This window comes from Argopecten irradians, chromosome 10, assembly GCF_041381155.1.
Source record: "Argopecten irradians isolate NY chromosome 10, Ai_NY, whole genome shotgun sequence".
NCBI lineage: Eukaryota > Metazoa > Mollusca > Bivalvia > Pectinida > Pectinidae > Argopecten > Argopecten irradians.
In genome coordinates this window covers 26130864-26152851 of record NC_091143.1, presented here as the reverse complement: position 1 = coordinate 26152851, position 21988 = coordinate 26130864, and the positions used below count along the sequence as shown (strand labels likewise).

Sequence of the window (21988 nt, the reverse complement as noted above, 5' to 3'; positions counted from 1 at the left end):
GACTTTTGGTGGGAACATATAAATGACTCGATTCCAATCAGCTGTTCAATCGAATTCGTTTATTAAAATATATGCAACTGTTGCGAGAATAAATAATTTTCATTTACGTGAAAAACAGTTAATATAAGGAATGGATTTTATTTTGTTGAGGTTATGAGGTTATAATGATAATGGAGCCCGGGTAAATTTTATGTAACCTGGCTTTGCCTGTGTTTCATAATTTACACGTGCTCCATTATCATGATACCCTCATAACCTCAACAAAATAAAAATCTATTCCTTAAATAAACGAACAATTTCCTACAAAAACTGAACATAAACGTCGAGTACTTTATCCGGAGATGAATCAAATGCCCAATCAAGGGCAGATATCAGTCTGGTACGAGATTGTCTTATAGTAAATGGGAATCTCTGTACTGAATCTGATACCAAATCATACACTGGTAATATTGACACCATTATTAGTTTTAGACGCTTTGTATAGTGATACAGTTGAGTCGACATCATCCAACCATCATGTCGCTGAAATGTCAACCAAACCAGGTCAGCTATACCACACATACTGACCAACCTAATCGAAGTTAACAAAAATCAAAGTTGCATATTTGGCAGAATTGAAATTCAAAACATCTTCTTTACCAAAACGATTTTCAAAATTAAGGTAATCAGATACTCATGATTTGATTTAACTCATCGTACAACAATGTGAAACACATCTTCAGATCGTTCCTTACAAACAGGACATGGTTCGTACCTCCTATATGATATTCTTGAAATCTTAACGCTTGAAATAAGACAAAATGACTAGCCGACTACTCGTCCAATTGCTGGGGATCGACATGATCTAGAACACTACTTCATGGGACTTACAATAAAATAGTTTAAAGATCATTGTGACCTTTTTAATATCCCTTGCTAGGATTGTTGAAAATATAATGAATTGCAGTTGTTACATTATTAAGCGATAATTAGATATGGCTGCTGTGTTGTTATATTGTAGATAGACCAGATTCATCTCTAACATAGAGACCATGGAAGAAATCGGGAGACACAGTTTAACGGAAAAGGAGAAGAAGATGTTAGAAAACAAAACCATATTAATCATCGGTGCCGATCAGCTCACCAAAGATTGTATTCGATCTTCCATTACAAGTTATGGAGTTAAAGTAATTCGATGTATATCTGCTTTTAGTCGAGGTTTTAGATGGGCGCAAGTTACCTTAAATAATAACTAAGTTGATCAAAATTTCTATATTATCAACAGTTAAGCTTTGCTTATAACTTTTACTGTGAAATGCTGATGAAACACAATGATTAAGATAATTAAAAGAAGAGTAAAGCGGTTAATATATTTAATTTAGTAAAATGATCGCTCTTTTCAACTTCCAGTGGATTTCTGTTTAAACATATTTCAATAACATTTAGACTCAGTGTGGAGTTATTGGGGAAATCAATGAACTACGGTCATATATGTTGTATACTGGCATATACTGGCTTAGAAAGAGGCCCTTATTGCAAGTTCAAATGATTTATCCGATTGAAATGCTCATTTTTCTGAATACTATTGATTAAACCAAAATCTTTATTTATTTATAATTAACATGAGAATTTCAGTAATGTATCTTGTTTTTGTCCCCAGGTTATTCTTGTTTCAACTGAAATCTCTCCACCTGTTAATGTATACAAATACATTCAGTACGATTTTACCAACCCCCAGCTTGATCACATATACGCAAGGGAAATAGTTCAGATTTTGACAGATCTTCGTCTGAATATTGATGGATGTTGTACGTTTAAAGATGAATGTGCACCACTGACTGCATATATCTGCGACAAACTTCAACTGGCAGGAGGCGTTGGAGTAAAAGGGGCTATCATTGCTAGAGGCAAAAATTTGATCCACAGTTTCCTTCGACAAGAAACTGCTGGTGTTCCCTACTATCCTCGTACATTCGGATACACCGGAAGGTCTGCCAGAGTCACGTGCGAAGAAACACTGAGATATGCTATAGGTTTTGTCGGGCTCCCTGCAGTCTGTAAGCCAGAACATGGAGCTCATGCAGATGGAGTAAAGCTGGTTCGGAATGAAAAAGAATGTTTGAGTTTGATCATGAAGCGCACAAGTAGTTTCACAACCGGAGAGCCAATGATGATAATGGAGTATTTTGATGGTACTGAACACGATATCGAAGTCATCCTCTATCAAGGGGAGGTCATCGCCGCAGTTGTTTCAGATAATGGTCCCACCAGGCCAGGATCTTTCTTAGAAACATCCATGTCCATGCCGTCATGCCTGCCTTCATACAAGATCAACCAACTTCAGAGAGCTGCGTCTGACTGTTGTATCGACGTTGGTCTCCGCAATGGCGTTTTTAACGTAGAAATGAAGATGACATCAAAAGGACCAAAATTGCTGGAAATAAATGGGAGGATGGGTGGTCATTATGTACGAGATTATGTGTACTCATGCTATGGATTCGATCTTGCTTGGTATGTTATAGTTATTTCTGTAGGGATCCGACCACCTGTCCCGGAGCTCCAACCACAGGGACATGTAATAGGCATCACGTGTCACTGGCCTGTCCACAAACATCTACTATGCGGTGCCGAATTTGGAAACAAAATTGAAGAACTTATCAAATCGAAAGGAATTAGATTCTACGGCTCAAAGTCCATTGACAACAACGAAAGTGTGACGACGATAAAATCCGTGTGCAATGTTTCAGTTGTGAAGGAGAGCTTGCAAGACGCGAAAACGGCACTTCTTCACATATGTGATGACTTAGGAATAAATACTTCTCTCTTTGATGTACCGTTGTATCTTTCTGATTTTGTTGTCAAAGAATAAGTGATATGATTATATGAATACCATGACAGGCACGATGATATGTTCTGAAAGTGCAATGAGATACTTCTTAGAAGATAATTGAGTTAAAGTACGTTTCTCCGCTACTTCGAGAAACGCTTCAAAACTGCTTCCACCCAGCTGAATGTCAGATATTCCTGCAAGAATAGCTCCCAAGAAGTATTCTGGAATGAACAGAGAAATAAAAATGATTAAGTTACAAATTATGCTGGAACTGTGAGGGAATCATGGACAGCACACATTGTATCTTCTGGACATTGATGTATGCAGCCTGTCGGAGCACTGGATAAGGGGATATCATATCATGTTTTGTTCATTTTTTGTTTATCGATTATAGACCTTTTCCGTTTCAGATGCAACATTAGAGTGTGATTATTAATCATATAAATGTTGTCTTGGTGTACAAGACATTAGAATTTACAGTGATAATTGATAGTCCTAGAAATGTTAGTCTACAATTACAATCACCCAATGGGAAATATCCATATTAGTGTTTAGTATACATGCCTGCAGCCTATGGATATTTTTTTTTCTCAAACACATTGGTATTTTGGAATCTCTGTATAATGTATACTACAAGAAAGGTATAAGGTCTTTATAAAAGGTGATTTAAATATACATTAAGAACGTTTTATATAGTCAGCAAGATTTCAGTAAATATAAGAACTGCTTTCATTCCAGTGTGTACATTTTTTCCTGGAAACTAGAAAGGACCTGTTACAGTTACCATTGAACTTTGCCCAAATTAAAAAAACCCAGGTGCATTTTGTAGTATTTTGACAGATAACTTTGAAGATACTTTTTAAAAATTCAAAAGGCCCAAGGGCCTGTGCTACGGTTAATTTGTAGTATGCGAATACAAAAATGTGTAGGTGTAAAAATTCTTGTAGTATTTGCTGAAAAGTTTCTAAAAATATACACTCGATGAGTTTTATCTTTAGATAACTTCACCAGCGGCAACGCTAGGATGATGAGCAGGATACTGAAATCGTTGACTCGGTATCTTCCATTGACAATAGTGAAATTATTGATATACTGATAGACAAACTGCTCAACAATTCCCTATTCTGTAAAAGCATCCATGCTAAGCTACATACACATGTACATATCCCAAATACTATGAACGAAGCAACAAAGCCGATCCTTGAACAACTATTCCGTCTTTGTATATTACAGAGTTAGCTCCCTTGCGGGTAGGTATCGATTGTTACGTCATTTTTTTGTGAGCGCAATTCACGTCGTTTTCTCCGAAACGTATGACGTTACGCTCGCTAACACATGACGTCATGGCTGAGATGGGTTTTATGATGTATTTTGATGATTTTGGTGTTTGGGTAGTCCGGGGGTCTCCCCCGGAAAAAAAATTGTACGATTTAGAATCGCAGAGATGAGTTTTACGATGCATTTACGAGATTTTAGTTGATAAGGGGTCAGGGGGGGGGGGGGGGGGGGGGGGGGGGCCCCCCCCCCCCGTTTCCTACGCCCCCTGCACAATGTAGTTTGAAGTTTTTAAAATATTAATAATGTCATTCACTGTTCATGATTAAAATATAATTCAGTGTATTATAAAAATTTATCAAATATTTTGAAATAAAATAAATAAATAAAACAAATTAAAAAATCTAAAAAAAATCATTTCAGTAATTTATTCATATAATAATGTACATGTAGTTCTTAGTGAGTTTATAGCAAAATACATATTTTGTGTGGTAATAAGGTCATAGGTATTGCATTAGTTGATTATTTGTAAATATTTATTCTCTATTTATCTTAATTATTTTATACTATTTTTGTTTACCTAATTATTCCTTGTATCAAAAACAATCATATCATGCTACACAATAAATGGGAATTTGTACTTTATGATACTTAGTTTTTTTTATTATAAAATCCGGAATTTTCATACCAATTTCCGGTTCCGTTTATTACTATGACCCATCCAAGATGGCAGCCTAAACAAACGCTGCATGTAGATATAGATAGATATAGATAATTTCCAGTACAGGAACTATTGTTCCTCTTCACCGGACTCGAAAATGTCATGTTTTAACATATACTGTTCATTTTCCGGTTATGGTAGCCCTGTAGTTGAAAATTACGTCTTCGTTTTTCCAATTAGTATCAAGTCTATTTTTGAAGCAGTTAATGTTTGGTGCTGAAACAACATCTTCTGGTAAACTGTTCCACATCTTTACTGTTCTGATGGTGAAGCTGTTACTCCGTAACAATGTTCTGGAATGCTGCGGGAATATCATTTTTAATATGTGTTGTCTGTTCGACTCCTTTCATATTTCATTCATGTAAGTAAAGTATTGTCAGTCACTACTAGTGCTTGTTTTGAATATTGTTTATCATGTTGTATCAAACACTTTATTATTTAATCGTAATATCCTTTCAAATGGATGGAGACGGCCATTGAACCCATTCCGTCTAAGGGCCCCGGGTCTGACGGTAATAAATGTATGAAAAGACCAGTCAGATACAATTACCTCAGTGTGACATTACTTATACAGGGCTTCAGGTTTCACACTTCTTGAACAAGCTATAGACATAATTGCTTTGTCCAAGCCGTGTCAAAAACCGGTCGCTCTATAGAGAATTTTTGCGACCACGGGAAGGAAATTTTGTGATCGCTGGTCGCGTTAGAGAGATGGTCGTAAAATAGAATTAAAATATATAGTGAAAATGCTTGGGGGGAATTGAAGTGGTCGTTTAGAGCAGAGGGTCGCTTAATACAGATGGTCGTTAATACAGATTCAACTGTAAAAAAATTTCCTATGTTGTATTCATAGACCGCCAACTCGCCTGCTGATTACTGGAACCAATTTGATAACTTAATAAATACATTGCCTAATGAAAACTAACTTGATAATTACTGGTGATATTGACCAAGACATGCTGTCCCTTTTCCTACCTCCCATCTTACTCGAATTCTTACCAAATATCAGCGCCACAGTCTAATAAATTCTGCGACCAGTGTAAATCTTACTTCTGCCTCCTGCATTGATATATTTTTGTAAACAATCCTAACATTATTCAGAGTTTAGAAATATTATCTCCTTTGTGTAGTGACCATTTTCCAATTAATATGTATCTCCTTTGTGTAGTGACCATTTTCCAATTAATATGTTTGTTTGAAAATGAATAATGTAATTTATTTGAGTTATAAATGACGGCATGAACAAGTTGTAACTAGAAGCAACAATGCGGTCTCCTGATATAAATATTCTCTTGGTTTTTGTGGAAAGCCACTGTCTTATCGTAGAAAAATATCACCTTTCAAATGTTTAACAATTTCTCGTATTAACCTACAAAAAGTCAATAATTGTTTTGTTATATGAAACGAGACAATGAAAGGTTTTGAAGCAAGAACAACACAATGACTAATAAAAAAAAATAAAGAAAATCTTTATCCACATAACCTCAGTAGGTACTTTTAGTACTTCTGCTGTACTTATTCCAATCTGATTAAAATACAGATCCCCATTATACACTACGTTATAACGTAGTGTATAATGGGGATCTGTATTTTAATCAGATTGTACTTATTCACAATATCACTTTCGAACATAAAGTTACATTTAAAATGTGTAAAAACATATTTCTTAATCCTACCTCACTGTTGTCTGCCATGTTGGATTTGGCTATTGCCCGATGATTGGCAATGCTCTATTTTGATTGGACAAAAATTTGAGACAGGGATTAATAGCCAGGTTACCGGATTTGCAATGTCAAACTCTGAACAGTTGTTCATCGGTCTCAGGTTGACATTGCATTTTGTCAAAACCTGTCCGAGCGATATAGACCAATCAGAAAATGGCAAAATTCACAGTCATAGAACAAATTAAAACATAAATTTTGTGACGGGACAAAATCAAAATACTATTTCAACTGTTTGTGTTTGGGTTCCACCCGAATATAGTAAGTACTCATCCGGAGATGCATTTCAAGAAATCGAGGATGAGCTTATATTTTTTGTAATGAAAAAGCAAAATATTTTCGTTGTAGTTGATTTTAATGCTAGAACTTCTACTTTATCATACTATATTGTTATACATGTTATTTCTTATTTTATTACATAATTCAATATATTTTGCTAAATTTGATAACTTTTTTGTTCTCTGTTTCTAAAAGTTGAATTTATTTGTACATACTCGGTCTAATGAAATGATAATTTTTAATAAAACGCTTTCTTACAGTTAAATAGCATTCATATTTTAAAATAAAATGAAAATCATTTTCAAAGTCCTCACTGTTTCATTACTTGCATGTTCTTTTATGTCTTTCTAAATTGTTATACCTTCCCATTTCAATATCTAATTTGTGAGATTACAATTGTATTTTTGTTATTTCGTTTAAATTCATGACACCGATTGGTTTTGTTAAATAAGGTAAGGAATTAGACACGAATTAGACACGGACTACACAAGAGTAGATTTTACAGGTTAGTTATAACATGTCCCAACTTTGATAGGTAATAACTTTCACAATACTGAACTTTTTATGGAAATTCAAAATGATTTGGAAAGCTGGAGTATCCAAATTTAACTTAATTGGGTACAAATGTACATATTACATCATAATTTTGTGTGATTACGTCATAATAGAAATGATGACATCATCGATGATGTCACATTTTGGTGACTTTCTAGCACCATGAAGATTCAGGCTGAATATATTGAACTCTACAATGCGGTTGGAAAATCCCCTGCATACCCTTGTATGCAGTCCATTCCAGGAAGTAGAATAACAGAATTGTGAGGTGGTGAGGAATTTTAAAGACAGAATTCATCATATCATCGAAAAGAAGGGCGGACACCTTGCGCCCAATCTTAAAATGAAAGTTATTGATTTTCTGAACAAATCGCAAAATTAGCAAAATATGACTTTCGCTCAATTTTCAATATAGGTATTAACAAAAAGGTATTTGTCCGGGTTGTTATATATCGTTGTACAGAGCAGATCACTACCTTTCTCATGGTAAATAGATCAAATTCCTCCGTCTATCAAAATATTTTGTATAAAGCGTCAAACTCGGGACATGTTTTTTGGGATACCCTGTATACAGTACGGTAAAATACACGGTGAAACAAGGTGAATCCAAGGTGAGTCCAAGGTGAGACACAAGCCAGGAGTGAATGGTTTTCACATCATCGATGGTTTAGAAAAACAGTACCTTTAGGGAATTAATTTCTTTCGCTTTAAACATTGACTTATCGAATGTTAAGACTGTTGCAAAATTTAAAACACTCATTTTTAACATTAATAAAATGGAACCTAATATAACAAATACCTTTATAAGCAAAGGTTTTCGAATCATGAATATTACTCTGTGCCAGCTCAGAAATTCCTCCAGCAATCTAAATTCTGACTCATTTCGCCATCATTTGAAAGATTCTCCAATTTGTTCTTGTGGTCTTGGTGATTAAAAACATTATTTAATGAGCAAAGATCATCACTCAGAACCAAAGTAAATAACTCTAATATTCCCCACTCGCATTTTAACATAAAAAATCTACTACATGGCTGTGACAATGGTGATAAAGACAAAAATATGAGATGTATCATATTCTTGAATAATTGACATTTAACAAAATTAGGTCACTGTGACCTATTTTTGACACTATATTATACTTTCCAAAATGTTTTATTAAAGTAAATGGATTATAATTCATAAAAAAATCATTCAAAAATATCATTTCGTTAAAACAAAACTGGATAAAACAGAAAATTGCCCCTTCTGTTTAACCCCCCATAACTCACAAGGGACTCCGACCTGACTTTATATACATGTCATATCATGATGTCATAACTCCTGGGTATCTGTAAACAAAAAATAATGCTTATCGGTAATGGCCAGCAGAGGGCCCAAAATTGACACTCCTCCTTTTGCAAAAGAATTCTTAATGTTAGGGCTAGTACGCCTGGGTATATGATCTATGGTGAATTGGGAAGATATCCGTTAGATAAAGGTTAAGCTGGGAATGTGAAATTTGTGGAACAACTTTTTTTTGTCAAATGAAAATAAATTAAGCAATATCTTTTATAGACTAATTGCGAGTTTAGTCGCAATGGACAAATACGGTTTAAATGGTTAGTTTATGTTAAACATATCTTTAATGATACTGGATTCACATTATATATATTTAAGCATTGGTTGTCATATTTTTGAAATGCATTGGTGTGTAACATACATTGGGTGTTGATAGATATGCTAGACATTTCAATCCATTTCAAATATTTTCATAATAATAGATATTGATCAATTTTCAGAATAAGTTATGTTCTTCAGTGAATTATCATACTGACGTAAAACCCAGTCATTTCTTGACCTTTTGAACTCTGATTGTTGTATTAGTACGCCAGAGCCTACCTGCCAATGTAAGTACTGGAAAATATCATACCTTGGGCTAAGTAGCAACATATAGGTACTGCACAGTGGTCATATAAATATTTGACAGTGAATTACCTATGAATGCAAACTTTTATATGCACGAAGTTGCACATCGTCTACGTGAAGCTTTTATACAATATTGGGTCGAAGACAAAGAATCCTTGTCCAAAGGTCGGTTTTATTCAAAATTTAAAAAAGAATTTATTTTCGGAAGTTATTAAACAAAGTTATCGGAACAAAACAGAATTAATGTTACCAAATTCCGTACTTCTAATATAAAGTTCCCTATTGAAACTGGGTGATGGATTGGTATCCCAAAAGAGAATAGATCATATAATTTATATCATGTTAATATCGGAAATTAATTTCATTTTTTTTTCAGATGTGAAATCAGGGTAATTAAAGCTGTAAGGAAAAGAAATTGCTCAGTACTACACCAAATGTCCTACTTAAAAAATAAGAGCGTCTATTGAACATTTGCAGTATCCAACTTATAAACAAATTTGTTATTTTTCGAATAAAGGTAATGATATTACTTTAAATTAAACACTATACAATTATAACTTTCTTTATCTTGTACATGTAGATTGTGTACCCATCTCGTCATGTATATGTCTATATATTGTGTATGTTATTGTGTCATCATGTAACACATTTCAATGTGTCTGAGTGAAACAATTAAAATCTTGAAATATTAAAATAACTTTTGCTGTGAGAACCACTCACTCTTGGCTTGTGTCTCACCTTGGACTAACCTTGGACTCACCTTGCGTCACCGTGTATATTTGTCTGTGTCTAATTCTGTTAAATTCTGTCAACATGTTAAAGCAATCTCAAGTCATTCTCGTCGGGACAAGTATGGAAATCAACAAGCTAAACGGCAACGCTAGGATGATGAGCAGGTTAGTGAAATCATTGACACGGTATCTTCTATTAACAATAGTGAAATTATGTATAAACTCATAGAAACTGCTTAACAATTCCTTATTCTGCAAAAGGCATCCGCGCTAACTAGATATTCCAAATACTGTGAAGGAAGGAATAAAACCGATCCTTGGACAGCTATCTCTACTAACCGTCTTATTGACGACTTGAACCAATACAGTAGGCGCACTTGTCTTAACGTTGCAGGCAATCCGGAACAAAGAGATGAAAATACAGATGATATACTTATAACATTATTCAAAGATATATTGAGCATCTCTCTCTCCTACCATGACATCTCATGGTCCCACCGTGTCGATAGCTTCCGGTCATCCTTCTATCGTCCTAGAGACATCATTATTAGATTCAACTCGTATAGGACTAGAGCCCAAGTCTATGACGTGCTATTCCAGCTGAAATCTTGCACCATAATACTGACAATCCTCGTATCTTCTTAAATGAGACTCTTACTGCACAACGAGCTAGAGTTTTTGGCGAAAGATCGTAGTCTTGTACGAGATCGTGTGGCCCACAAAGACTTCACTAAGGAAGGCTCCAATTTCGTCCGAGACCTAAGTGAGAAAAGCCACAAATCAACTTGGCCAGTTGTAGATGAGTTAATATTAAACATAATATTATAAGTTATACTCGATAATGTTTAATCATGCTTAAGGAAATGTTATTTTTCATCTTCCTAATTTAGGGGATAGGGGTACCATATATTGCTATTCTGAGCAAAAAATGGTTTGATGGATTATTATTATCTTTTTCTTAAAGCAGCACTGGTTTTGTCAATTATGTAAATATTCACGCTTATCAGACAACCAAATATGGCTTTGAATAGTTTTTCGTTTGTAATGTCAAAACAGTGAAGTCCCTGTAAAATCATAATTTGCGTCAAACAGATAGCTCAAAATCAGGCTTACCACCACATTATGTTTATTCCATTTTACAACTTTGGTGTATTAACTTCCAAAATTTTATTTTAGAAAAAAAACTAACCATAGAAAAAGTTTAATTTTCAGCAGAGAGGATCCTTCAGGAACTTAATATAAACAAATGCAACTTAACTTAAAAAGACAATCTTGTATAAGTGACCTGCACGAAGACCCCATCGAGAACACCGATGCTAAACTTAGGTTCGTGTTTCCTTCATGAAAAACTAGATAAGTTCATAGACAATGTCAAAATAGCTCCATTTAACTGTCATTGTGTTTAGTAAGCACATGCATGTTAAGTCTTGGCCTATCATAACAAGGTTCACTTTTCATCCGGAGCCTGGGCCAACAGTCTCACCTCAGTGGCACACCATACTATATAAATGAACGATTTCTTACAGAAATTAAACATACAAGTCGAGCACTTTATCTGGAGATGAATCAACAACCCGAGCAAGGGGAAATGTCAGACTGGTACGAGATCGTCTTATAGTAAATGGGAATTTCTGTACTGAATCCGATACCAAATCATACACTTGTAATCTTGACACCATTATTAGTGTTGGATGCATGCACTAAACAAGTTTTGTATAGTGATACAGTTGAGTCGATATCATCCAACCATCATGTCGCTGAAATGTCAACCAAACCAGGTCAACTATACCACACATACCGACCAACCTAATCGAAGTTCACATAAATTAAAGATGCATATTCGACAGAATTAAAATTCAAAGCATCTTCTTTAGCAAAACAATCTTCAAAATTAGGGTAATCAGATACTAATAATATGAAACATATCTTCCAAGGGCGCAGCCAGGGTTAAAACTATGTGGATGCAGAATCCTCTTTGGAGAGATTTCCTTGTATAGTCCAGTAAAGATAGGGTGTTACCCCAAAATAATTGCAACATTATTGTTTTCATACAGATCTGACTTTGTTTTATACAAGAAAAAAAGTCGCCACAAATAAAAATTTGGAAAGTGTTTTTCTTGATCCTTTAAAAATTAGAAAAATATGGATATTTGCTTGAATTTGAAATCCAATTTAAACTTTGAAGCCAAATGTAAACTTAAATGGTTATCATGAGATAATGAGATAAAATTACTGTATGGCAAGAACATTTTAAGGACAGCACAGATTACCTAAAACATTAGTTGAAATCAACACAGGGAAAAGTATGACAACATGCACATTGCATAATTATGTCCTTGTTTGATTGCTAAGATAAGAAATTGATATCAACAATACAATTGATACTCATTTGGATGGAATCTTTTGAAATGAAATTTGTAAATAAAAGGCTTTGAAAGTAAAGCATTTTACTTTCACAAGCTGAGATAACATGGTTGATCAAAGTTGGTATACTGGCCGTTTTCAAGGCTGTTTTGAAGTCCAAATTGAATAATATGTCTCTTTTTATTCAAGAATTATTCAGTTATTACCGTCTCAAGTGTTTAGATAGTTATTAATTAATTTTCTATGTATGCTATTCCCACCTAAAAGAGACAACTGTATCAAGATATCCTCAAATATAAAAGACGTGAGGTCGATCAAATCCTCATTTAGTGCCAATTGACTAAATTTTTCAAATTGGCTTAGTCCCTACGTTGAAATATCATAAATGTGAATATCTATTCTGTGACTAATCAGATTGCAAAATCCTTCGGGGGTATTACCACCATAATGGAGCGTTCTTTATAAAGTGAGATTGAAGTTCCTTTTTGATCAAATATTTGAATAGGTCAGTTTTTCATTTTCCACCATGGAGCTTGATGGGAATTACATAATTTTCAATAAGATAACGGAATAAAAGAAAAGTTCAATTTCAATTTATAATTTATGGACGTAGACACATTTTGATATTCAGCCAAATTTTTGTGATAGGGATAAATATTAAATGAAGAGAAAGAGCGAAAACGGAGTAATCATTCTTGAACGAAATGTTTACACGGCTAATTTAACCTAAGGAAACGGTAGGTACGAATTTGTTGAAATTTTGTATGCTGATAAATCTTGGCGTGATCTATCATTTGACATGATTTTCATAATTACGAAAAGTCATTCGAGGGAGAATTTTTTGGTTAAACATGCAAAAATCAACATTTTCATTGTTTAATTCGACCTAGCGAACAAACGCTAAAAGTTGACAAACTGAGATTCCACACAATAAAAATTTTAATAATTCTGAGCAAAACGGTATCTTTGGTCTTTGAAAATATTATGAAGAACGACCACAAGACGGTCTTGGAAATTGTAGGTATTTCGCAGGTTCCCAGTAAATTTACATGGCAGACGAAATATCAGGACTTGTGGGCCGCCTTCATTCAAAGCTATTCTGACCGATTGGATCGAAGAGTGGACCATCCATAAATTAGTCGTATTTATGAAAATACTGTTTATTTTATTATATAACTACTTGAATTTATAAAAAAAAACGTTTTATAAGTCTTGCAATGATATCCAAATACTTGTTTGGGATTGCGTGTGTTGTGGAAATGGGTGCTGTTTGGGGCGTTCAACCGCACAAAGGATTGCTATACGACTATATACCTAGTAGAAGGAATGTGCATGGTAACGTTGTGTCACTTGTGTATCCGGTTTGAACCGGTTCAGATTGATGTTGAAAGCCGCCTCGCTTTTCAAGTTACAATCGGCAATATCAGGTATGTTGGCCTAGTTATGTATTTTACTTGTTTAAGCTAGGCCTATCACTATCGGCGGATGTTGATATAATTCGCTATCTGATATTTGAGGTTGCTGTTGTTTATTATGATTGTTTTTCGTACTCTGCCTACTGCAGAACCAAGTCTGATCATGACAGCGACTGAATCTAGCGTTAGGCTACAGTAGGTTATACTGCATGGACTAAAACCAACTCGTAACAACTGACAGTCTATTGTACTGACTCTGAGACAGATGCCGTATGAATATGTTTCTCCTAATATGTTGCTTAATTATCATATCATTGTATGATTAAAATGCTACCTTCTAGTATAGTAGATCAAATGCAAAGAGACACGTCCATGCGACGGATAGCCGTACACTAAATATAAGTGACTACTAAAGAAGACAAACCTGAAAAAAATCTGGCAGATCTTGTTTGACAATGTATATGATCAACATTTAAGAACATAATTATGTTGGATATGCACTAAAAAAAACACCACTTCCATTATGTGAAATGTCTATAAAGAATAAACACGGCTACTGAAGAATTTGATTTCCTTTTCTTTGAGAGAATTTCTTCAATAAACATATTTTTTAAATCTTTTTCATTTATAAAAAAATGAACAATAGGTACTTTGAAAAAAAAATCATCAATATAAGATATCAAAAATGTTATATGTTTCTGATTCTAGAACCTGAACTAGCATTTCATAGAATTATTGTACAAACTTACATAGTAAGCCATGTATAGCTATAGCCTAAGACCAAATGTTGAAATGTAAATTATTTACATTGATATCTCTCTCTATATATAAAGCCACAAGTAGATCACCGCTATACAAACATACATTGCAGATGCAACTCTTTGAATACTGTAAGTTTGATATTAAGGTAGCTCCATACTTATGGAAAAACCCCGTGTCATTTTTTTTCAACTGGTCTTATTTTCTTGCATTTTTCCTGCAAATTTCAAATCTGTATAGAAAAATGGGTGTTCTCAAATTACTTTTCGAGATATTTGAGCTTGAAATTTATTTTCGAGGACCGTTTCTATACGTAATTATCATGTTTTGCCATATTTTTGCCACTAAAAAAATCAATGAATAGGCAAAAAAGGAAATGAAAACCTATGTCAATTTCACAACATTTGTATATGATATGCCTAAGGTAATATAGTTTTCAAATATCATATAAAAAAAATTGAGTCCTCGATTAAATTTTCACAATTGTATAAGCTTAAAGTTTGTTACTCACAACCCTACCCCGATTTCATCCAGGGCTAAGATGGGTCATATTTCTCTCTTTTTTTTAAACTCATGCCACAAAAAAGCATTCTACATCAGTTCATATGTTTTTGTCATATCATATCTGTTTTATGTTTCTTTATTTTTATGATTTTCTCCAAAAAGTAGTCGGGTTTTTTTAGAATTCCGGAATTTCAGTCGGGACGGGTCCCCTCTTATTATTTATTGCGACTGAACTTACTTCCAGTGTTTGAAAATCCATTCCCATTTACGACAGAGACGCAAAAACCTCAGAGATAGCATCATATATTTACTTCGTTGCTTTTATTTGATGTATCTAATGATTTTATGTTGACAATTTTCACCTATTGAAAAAATATCCAAGTGGAATGTCGTAACCAAGGATTTATAAGATTCATATACGTCCTTGGTCGTAACGTATCGGAAACCATTCTGGAATTAAAACAACCTCGACAGCTACCGGTTTAGCGTCATATAAATTGGCGCGGTTTTTAAAAGTATGGACCTACCTTAATGACATGATTTCATCATAACGCCATTTTAATGTTTTACTGCAGTTTTACTGAACTAAATAAAAATAGACTTACAATGCTGTAACATTACACAAGACATCAAAGACCAGTACTGTAAACACAATTCTAACAAGAGATAGAAAACAAATTTTGGAAGGATGTGAAATGGATAAGAGGAGGTAGTTGGCTTAATTGCTCACTTTCATGGTAAGTATGCAAGGTAAATGTTCAATATTTCAAGTGAACTTCAATTTCTTGTTTTATTCGAAAAACTTACTCATGCGATAATAACTTATTGGGTGTCTGCTGTCATACAATCTATATAGCATAATTTTTTTGTTATTTCAACTTGATTAATTAATCAATTGCCTGATATACATATAAACTTATAGCAATTAAGTTGTTTTGTGATTTTTATGTAAAACACTATTTGATTTTTCTTGTTCTTTGAACAACTTATGTATTTTTAAGAGATTGAGTGTCCGGTCAGACCAAATTATCTATTATTATCAATTTCTTATTTATACAACAGATTCCTTTTGATGAAATGTTGGTAACGGAGACTTTTAAATGTTATGCATGAAAATGCATATTTCCAGGGTAAGAATTCAAAACTTGTGATGTCATATGTTTGATACTTCCACTTGATATCATGTCATTATTAATATATCAGAATCAGTTTATATTTGGCAGAACAACAGTATCAGTAGGATTAATGCTAATATTAGTGATGTCATTGAGTATTTATTACATCATAGATACTGTCCATATATACTGATGATGTCATCTGATAACTATATGTATATGATATGCTAGGATCAAGGATGAAGGGCTTTAAGTTTGTTCAAATAAATGACCCTGACCTTCATTCAAGGACACAGAATTCAAATAGGCTAAAATCTTTAAGCCTTTTTAAACTTTTTATCCAGAACCTAGATGCCTAAACACCTGATATTACCTCGGTCATGATTTTCTTCTATGTATTAGGCCAAAAAATGCCTGTTTAGGGTAACTCGACCGACCCTGATGTTTTACCTTCGACCCTATTTTTTTCCACTTTCCTACAGAAAAATTAAAAGTCGTAATTTCGATTTCAGACTTTGGTTCCGGCCATTTCTTAGAGTGAAAGAAACAAAAAAAGAAAGAAAGAAATGAAGAAAAGAAACCGACCTACCAACCCTATTTTTGGCCTTATAAGTATTTACTATGCAAGGTATAGCAAGTCTAATCGCCTTTTGTCCGTCGTCCATCATCGGCAACGATCCTCAATATTTTGTAACCCCCCCACAGGAGATACTTGATATACGTATTACATATAATCCTCGTACACACAGTGGCGTCGCTAACAGGAAATTAATGAATACGCAAATTAGCATGCGAGTATGGGGGGTCCGAGGTATCCCCTGGAAAAATATTAGAATTTAGAATGACTGAGGTGAGCTTTACAATGTATTTTGATGATTTTTTGAGCGCCGAAGGCGCGAGATTTTGGTGTTTGAGGGATCCGGGGGTCTCCCCGGGGAAAAAATATACGATTTAGAGTGGCAGAGAAGAGTTTTACGATACATTTTGTTGAATTTGCGAGCGCTGAAGGCGCCAAACTTTGGTGTTTGGGGGGTCCGGCGGTCTCCCCCTTGGAAAAATTTTACGATTTAGAATGGCTAAAATGAGTTTTACGATGTACTTTGATGAATTTGCGAGCACCGAAGCCGTGAAAAATCATCTTCTGGATTCAAAGATATGTTGGAACCAAATACTCTTCATATATTAGTGACCCTGGGATCTCAGATTTTTCCCTGGGGAGGGGGTCAAATTTACTTTAGTTTATATAGGGAAAACACATGTATGAGTATTATTTTGCTCAGTTTTCCTAGTAAATGCTACAGATGTAAAGGAATCAAAAACTCTTTAAACATTTACTGATTTCAAGAGCCTGATGAGCATTTGAATTGTGTTTATATGTCTTTGTTTCATTCTTTATCCGAACTCAGATGACCGTTAAGGCCCATAGGCCTCTTGTCTTTTATCAGATCTACTTCAATTTACTTCAATCTGTGAAATGATTTCCTAACATAATGAAATAGCTCTAAGAGCTATTTCCCTTTCGCAAGTCTCTTCATTTGATCAGCGATACACCTTCAGTTGTCGCCCCACTAGTAACATGTGCATATTTATACCATTTTTATAACAAATGATCAAAATAACAAGAACAAAATATACAAAAAAGGATAAAACAACTTTGGAAGTATTTGCTTTACTATTTTCCGAAATATTAGCTACCAAAATGTGTGTTTTGTCGGAAATCTAGATATAAAAACACTTCAAATTGCAAGATCAGTCAACTTGACAGGTTGATATCGATTTTTTGTTCTGGCTTATGTATTATCGGTCATGCATTCATATCAAAGAAAAATTAAATAAACTGATATTGTTCAGGGTAAGATTTTATAAATGTTTGCATCAAAAAATAGCAAAAATGGTAATGCTAACTAAACTCTTTCTTGAATTAGCTGAAATAACTGTATAGTGTCAACTTATTTGTACTAAACTAAAGATTGTCTTACTATATACTCGATTTCATATTTCAAGTATTGCAAAAATAGCCGATATTGTACTTTAAATATGGTCAAAAGTCTGATTTCTTTACGTTTTCTGATTTTTCGGGTGTTGAAAACACGACTTTCCGAACATAGGATTTTTGGGGACATTTTTCACGTTAAAATAGACTTCAGATCGGTCCTGATAAACAGGATATGGTTCGTACCTCCTAAATGACACTCTGGAAATCTTCATCCAATTACTTCGGTAATGATTAAAAAACACGCTTAAACAAGACAAAATAACTAGCCGGATGCTCGTCAAATTGAGCTATCACTGTGGATCGACGCGATCCAGAACTATACTTCATAGGAATTGCAATAAAATAGTTTTAAGATCGTTGAGACCGTTATTAATATTCCGTGCTGGGATTGTTGAAGATATAAATAATTGCAGTTGTTACATTATTAAGCGATAATTAGATATGGTTGCTGTGTTGTTATATTGTAGATAGACCAGATTCATCTTTAACATAGAGACCATGGAAGAAATCGGGAGACACAGTTTGACGGAAAAAGAGATGAAGATGTTAGAAAACAAAACCATATTAATCATCGGTGACGAGATGATCGCCAAAGATTTATTCGAGCTTCCATTACAAGTTATGGAGTTAAAGTAATTCGATGTATATCTGCTTATAGTCGAGGTTTTAGATGGACGCAAGATACTTCAAATAATACGTTGATCGAAATTTCTTTATCATTAATAGTTAAGATTTACTTAAAACGTTTACTGTGAATTGTTTATGAAACACAACGATAAAGATGGTAAAAAGAAGAGGAAAACGGTTCATACATTTAACGTAGTGAAATGATGCTCTGTTCAACTTCCAATGGATTTCTGTTTCAATATGTTTCAATAACATTTAGAGTCAGTGTGGGGTTTATAGGAAATATCAATGAGCTACAGTCATATTGTATACTAATACATTGGCGTAGAAAGAGTCCCTTATAGCAAGTTCAAATGATTTATCCGATTGAAATGCTCATTTTTCTGAGTGCTATTTATTAAACCAAAATCTTTATTTATTTATAATTAACATGAGAATTTCAGTAATGTATCTTGTTTTTGTCCCCAGGTTATTCTTGTTTCAACTGAAATCTCTCCACCTGGTAATGTATATAAATACATTCAGTACGATTTTACCAACCACCAGCTTGATCACACATACGCAAGCGAAATAGTTCAGATATTAACAGATCTTCGTCTGAATATTGATGGATGTTGTACGTTTAAAGATGAATGTGCACCACTGACTGCATATATCTGCGACAAACTTCAACTGGCAGGAGGCGTTGGAGTAAAAGGGGCTATCATTGCTAGAGGCAAAAATTTGATCAACAGTTTCCTTCGACAAGAAACTGCTGGTGTTCCCTACTATCCTCGTACATTCGGATACACCGGAAGGTCTGCCAGAGTCATGTGCGAAGAAACACTGAAACATGCCATTGGTGTTGTCGGACTCCCTGCAGTCTGTAAGCCAGAACATGGAGCTCATGCAGATGGAGTAAAGCTGGTTCGGAATGAAAAAGAATGTTTGAATTTGATCATGAAGCGCACAATTGGTTTCTCAACCGGAGAGCCAATGATGATAATGGAGTATTTTGATGGTACTGAACACGATATCGAAGTCATCCTCTATCAAGGGGAGGTCATCGCGGCAGTTGTTTCAGATAACGGTCCTACAAGGCCAGGATCTTTCTTAGAAACATCCATGTCCATGCCGTCATGCCTGCCTTCATACAAGATCACCCAACTACAGAGAGCAGCATCTGACTGTTGTATCGAAATTGGTCTCCGCAATGGCGTTTTTAACGTAGAAATGAAGATGACAACAAAAGGATCAAAATTGCTGGAAATAAATGGGAGGATGGGTGGGAATTATATACGAGATTATATGTACTCCTGCTACGGATTCGATCTTGTTTGGTATGTAATAATTATTTCTGTAGGGATTCGACCACCTGTCCCGGAGCTCCAACCACAGGGACATGTAATAGGCATCACGTGTCACTGGCCTGTCCACAAACATCTACTCTGCGGTGCCGAATTTGGAAACAAAATTGAAGAACTTATCAAATCGAAAGGAATTAGATTCTACGGCTCAAAGTCTATTGACAACAACGAAAGTATGACGACGATAAAAACCGTGTGCAATGTTTCGGTTGTGAAGGAGAGCTTGCAAGACGCGAAAACGGCACTTCTTCACATATGTGATGACTTAGGAATACATACTTCTCTCTTTGATGTACCGTTATATCTTTCTGATTTTGTTATCGATGAATAAGTGATATTATTATATGAATACCATGACAGGCACGCTGATATGTTCTGAAAGTGCATGAGGCACTTCTTAGAAGATAATTGAGTTAAAGTTACGTTTCTCCGCTACTTCGAGAAACGCTTCAAAACTGCTTCCACCCAGCTGAATGTCAGGTATTCCTGCAAGACAATAGCTCCCAAGAAATATTCTGATAGTTACATGTAATGCTGGAACTATGAGGGAATCATGGACAGCACACATTGTATCTTCTCGATATTGATGTAGGTAGCCTGTCGGAGCACTGGATAAGGGAATATCATATCAGGTTTCTGAACCATTGGAATAAAAATTCGAAAGAAGTAAAACATCTACAATAGAATTTCCTTACATTTTCTAATTGAGGCACCCCAAAGCTTCCATTTCACTTTATCTATCAATATAAATTGTTTTAAATATTAGACTACACTTCGGAGATGTAATCATGAATGTGGTTGAAATAAATAATATTGTTTTCCTAATCAAATATAAATTGCTAGCAAAATTGTAGTATTTGCTGGAACGTGTCTAAAAATAGACCCTCGAAGAGTTTTACCTTAATATGACAACTTCACCAGTTTCAGATTTTCTTAAATTTCCATCATCTATATGACAACTTCACCAATTTCAGAATTTCTTAAATTTTCATGATCTTTTGTTGATATTATTGTCAAAGTAGTTACAAAATACATGTAGTTTTGGTGTACAAGAACCGGAAGTGGGTGTACTAATTCGGAGAAAATGTTGATGTTACTAAAAATAAGCCTCCATTTAAAGACTCTAGAAAAAATAATTTAAATTTACAAATCAAAATATGCAGAAACGCATAATTTTTAAAATGTGATATTTCGGAAGGGCAACATTAAATAATCCCTCGCACAGGTCCCTGAGGCTTTTTGATTTTTTTAAATCTGTGTCTTAGATATTCTCTGTTATAGTACTACAAAACCACTTGGCTATTGGTTCAAAAATTATATCATTATAGTAACTGTAACAGGTCTTTACACAGCAATTGACCTTATATTGATCGAATCAAAATGTGTGGATTTAATTCAATATTGTAAGATGATACAGTGTAAGTATAGTAATTTGTCTGAACATCATTCTATCGTCTTTTAAATAAGTTTACTCAAATTTTTAACTATTCAGAGTTCATTGAACCGTTACATGCATAAATGGAATGTTATTAGTCATACGATATTAGCATAAATGGAATATTTGTAAATTATACGATATTGGTCTTACAGGGAAGTTATAGAACATTTGAAGGTCCATGTATACGCATTAGCAGGTATTCATTATACATAGTTGTACGGTCGCCTACTAGCTTCGCGCTAGGGGTGATTACCCTTAAGCACAGACGATAGAGTGGCGGACCAGAAAGCCCGGGGTCGTCGGTTCGAGCCCAGCTGGCGGCACACTACTCTCGCTCTGTTACATTTGGTGCCGTAGACAACTCCAAGTGGCAGTATTTGTAGTCTTCCTTGGGAGAGAACATGTGTCGGGGCGAATACGTTTGAAA

At 34.5% G+C, this 21988-nt stretch overlaps 2 protein-coding genes across 2 annotated transcripts; both read left to right on the top strand.

Moving 5' to 3' along the window:
* Positions 1-885: 885 nt before the first annotated feature.
* On the top strand, positions 886-3138 carry LOC138332779 (carnosine synthase 1-like). The gene is made up of 2 exons (XM_069280744.1): positions 886-1166; positions 1640-3138. The coding sequence occupies exons 1-2, from the start codon at positions 1032-1034 to the stop codon at positions 2846-2848; spliced, it is 1344 nt and encodes a 447-aa protein (XP_069136845.1). The 5' UTR covers positions 886-1031; the 3' UTR covers positions 2849-3138.
* Positions 3139-18912: 15774 nt separating this feature from the next.
* On the top strand, positions 18913-20479 carry LOC138332630 (carnosine synthase 1-like). Its single transcript, XM_069280632.1, has 2 exons — positions 18913-18954; positions 19246-20479. The coding sequence occupies exons 1-2, from the start codon at positions 18913-18915 to the stop codon at positions 20452-20454; spliced, it is 1251 nt and encodes a 416-aa protein (XP_069136733.1). The 3' UTR covers positions 20455-20479.
* The last annotated feature ends 1509 nt before the right edge of the window (positions 20480-21988 follow it).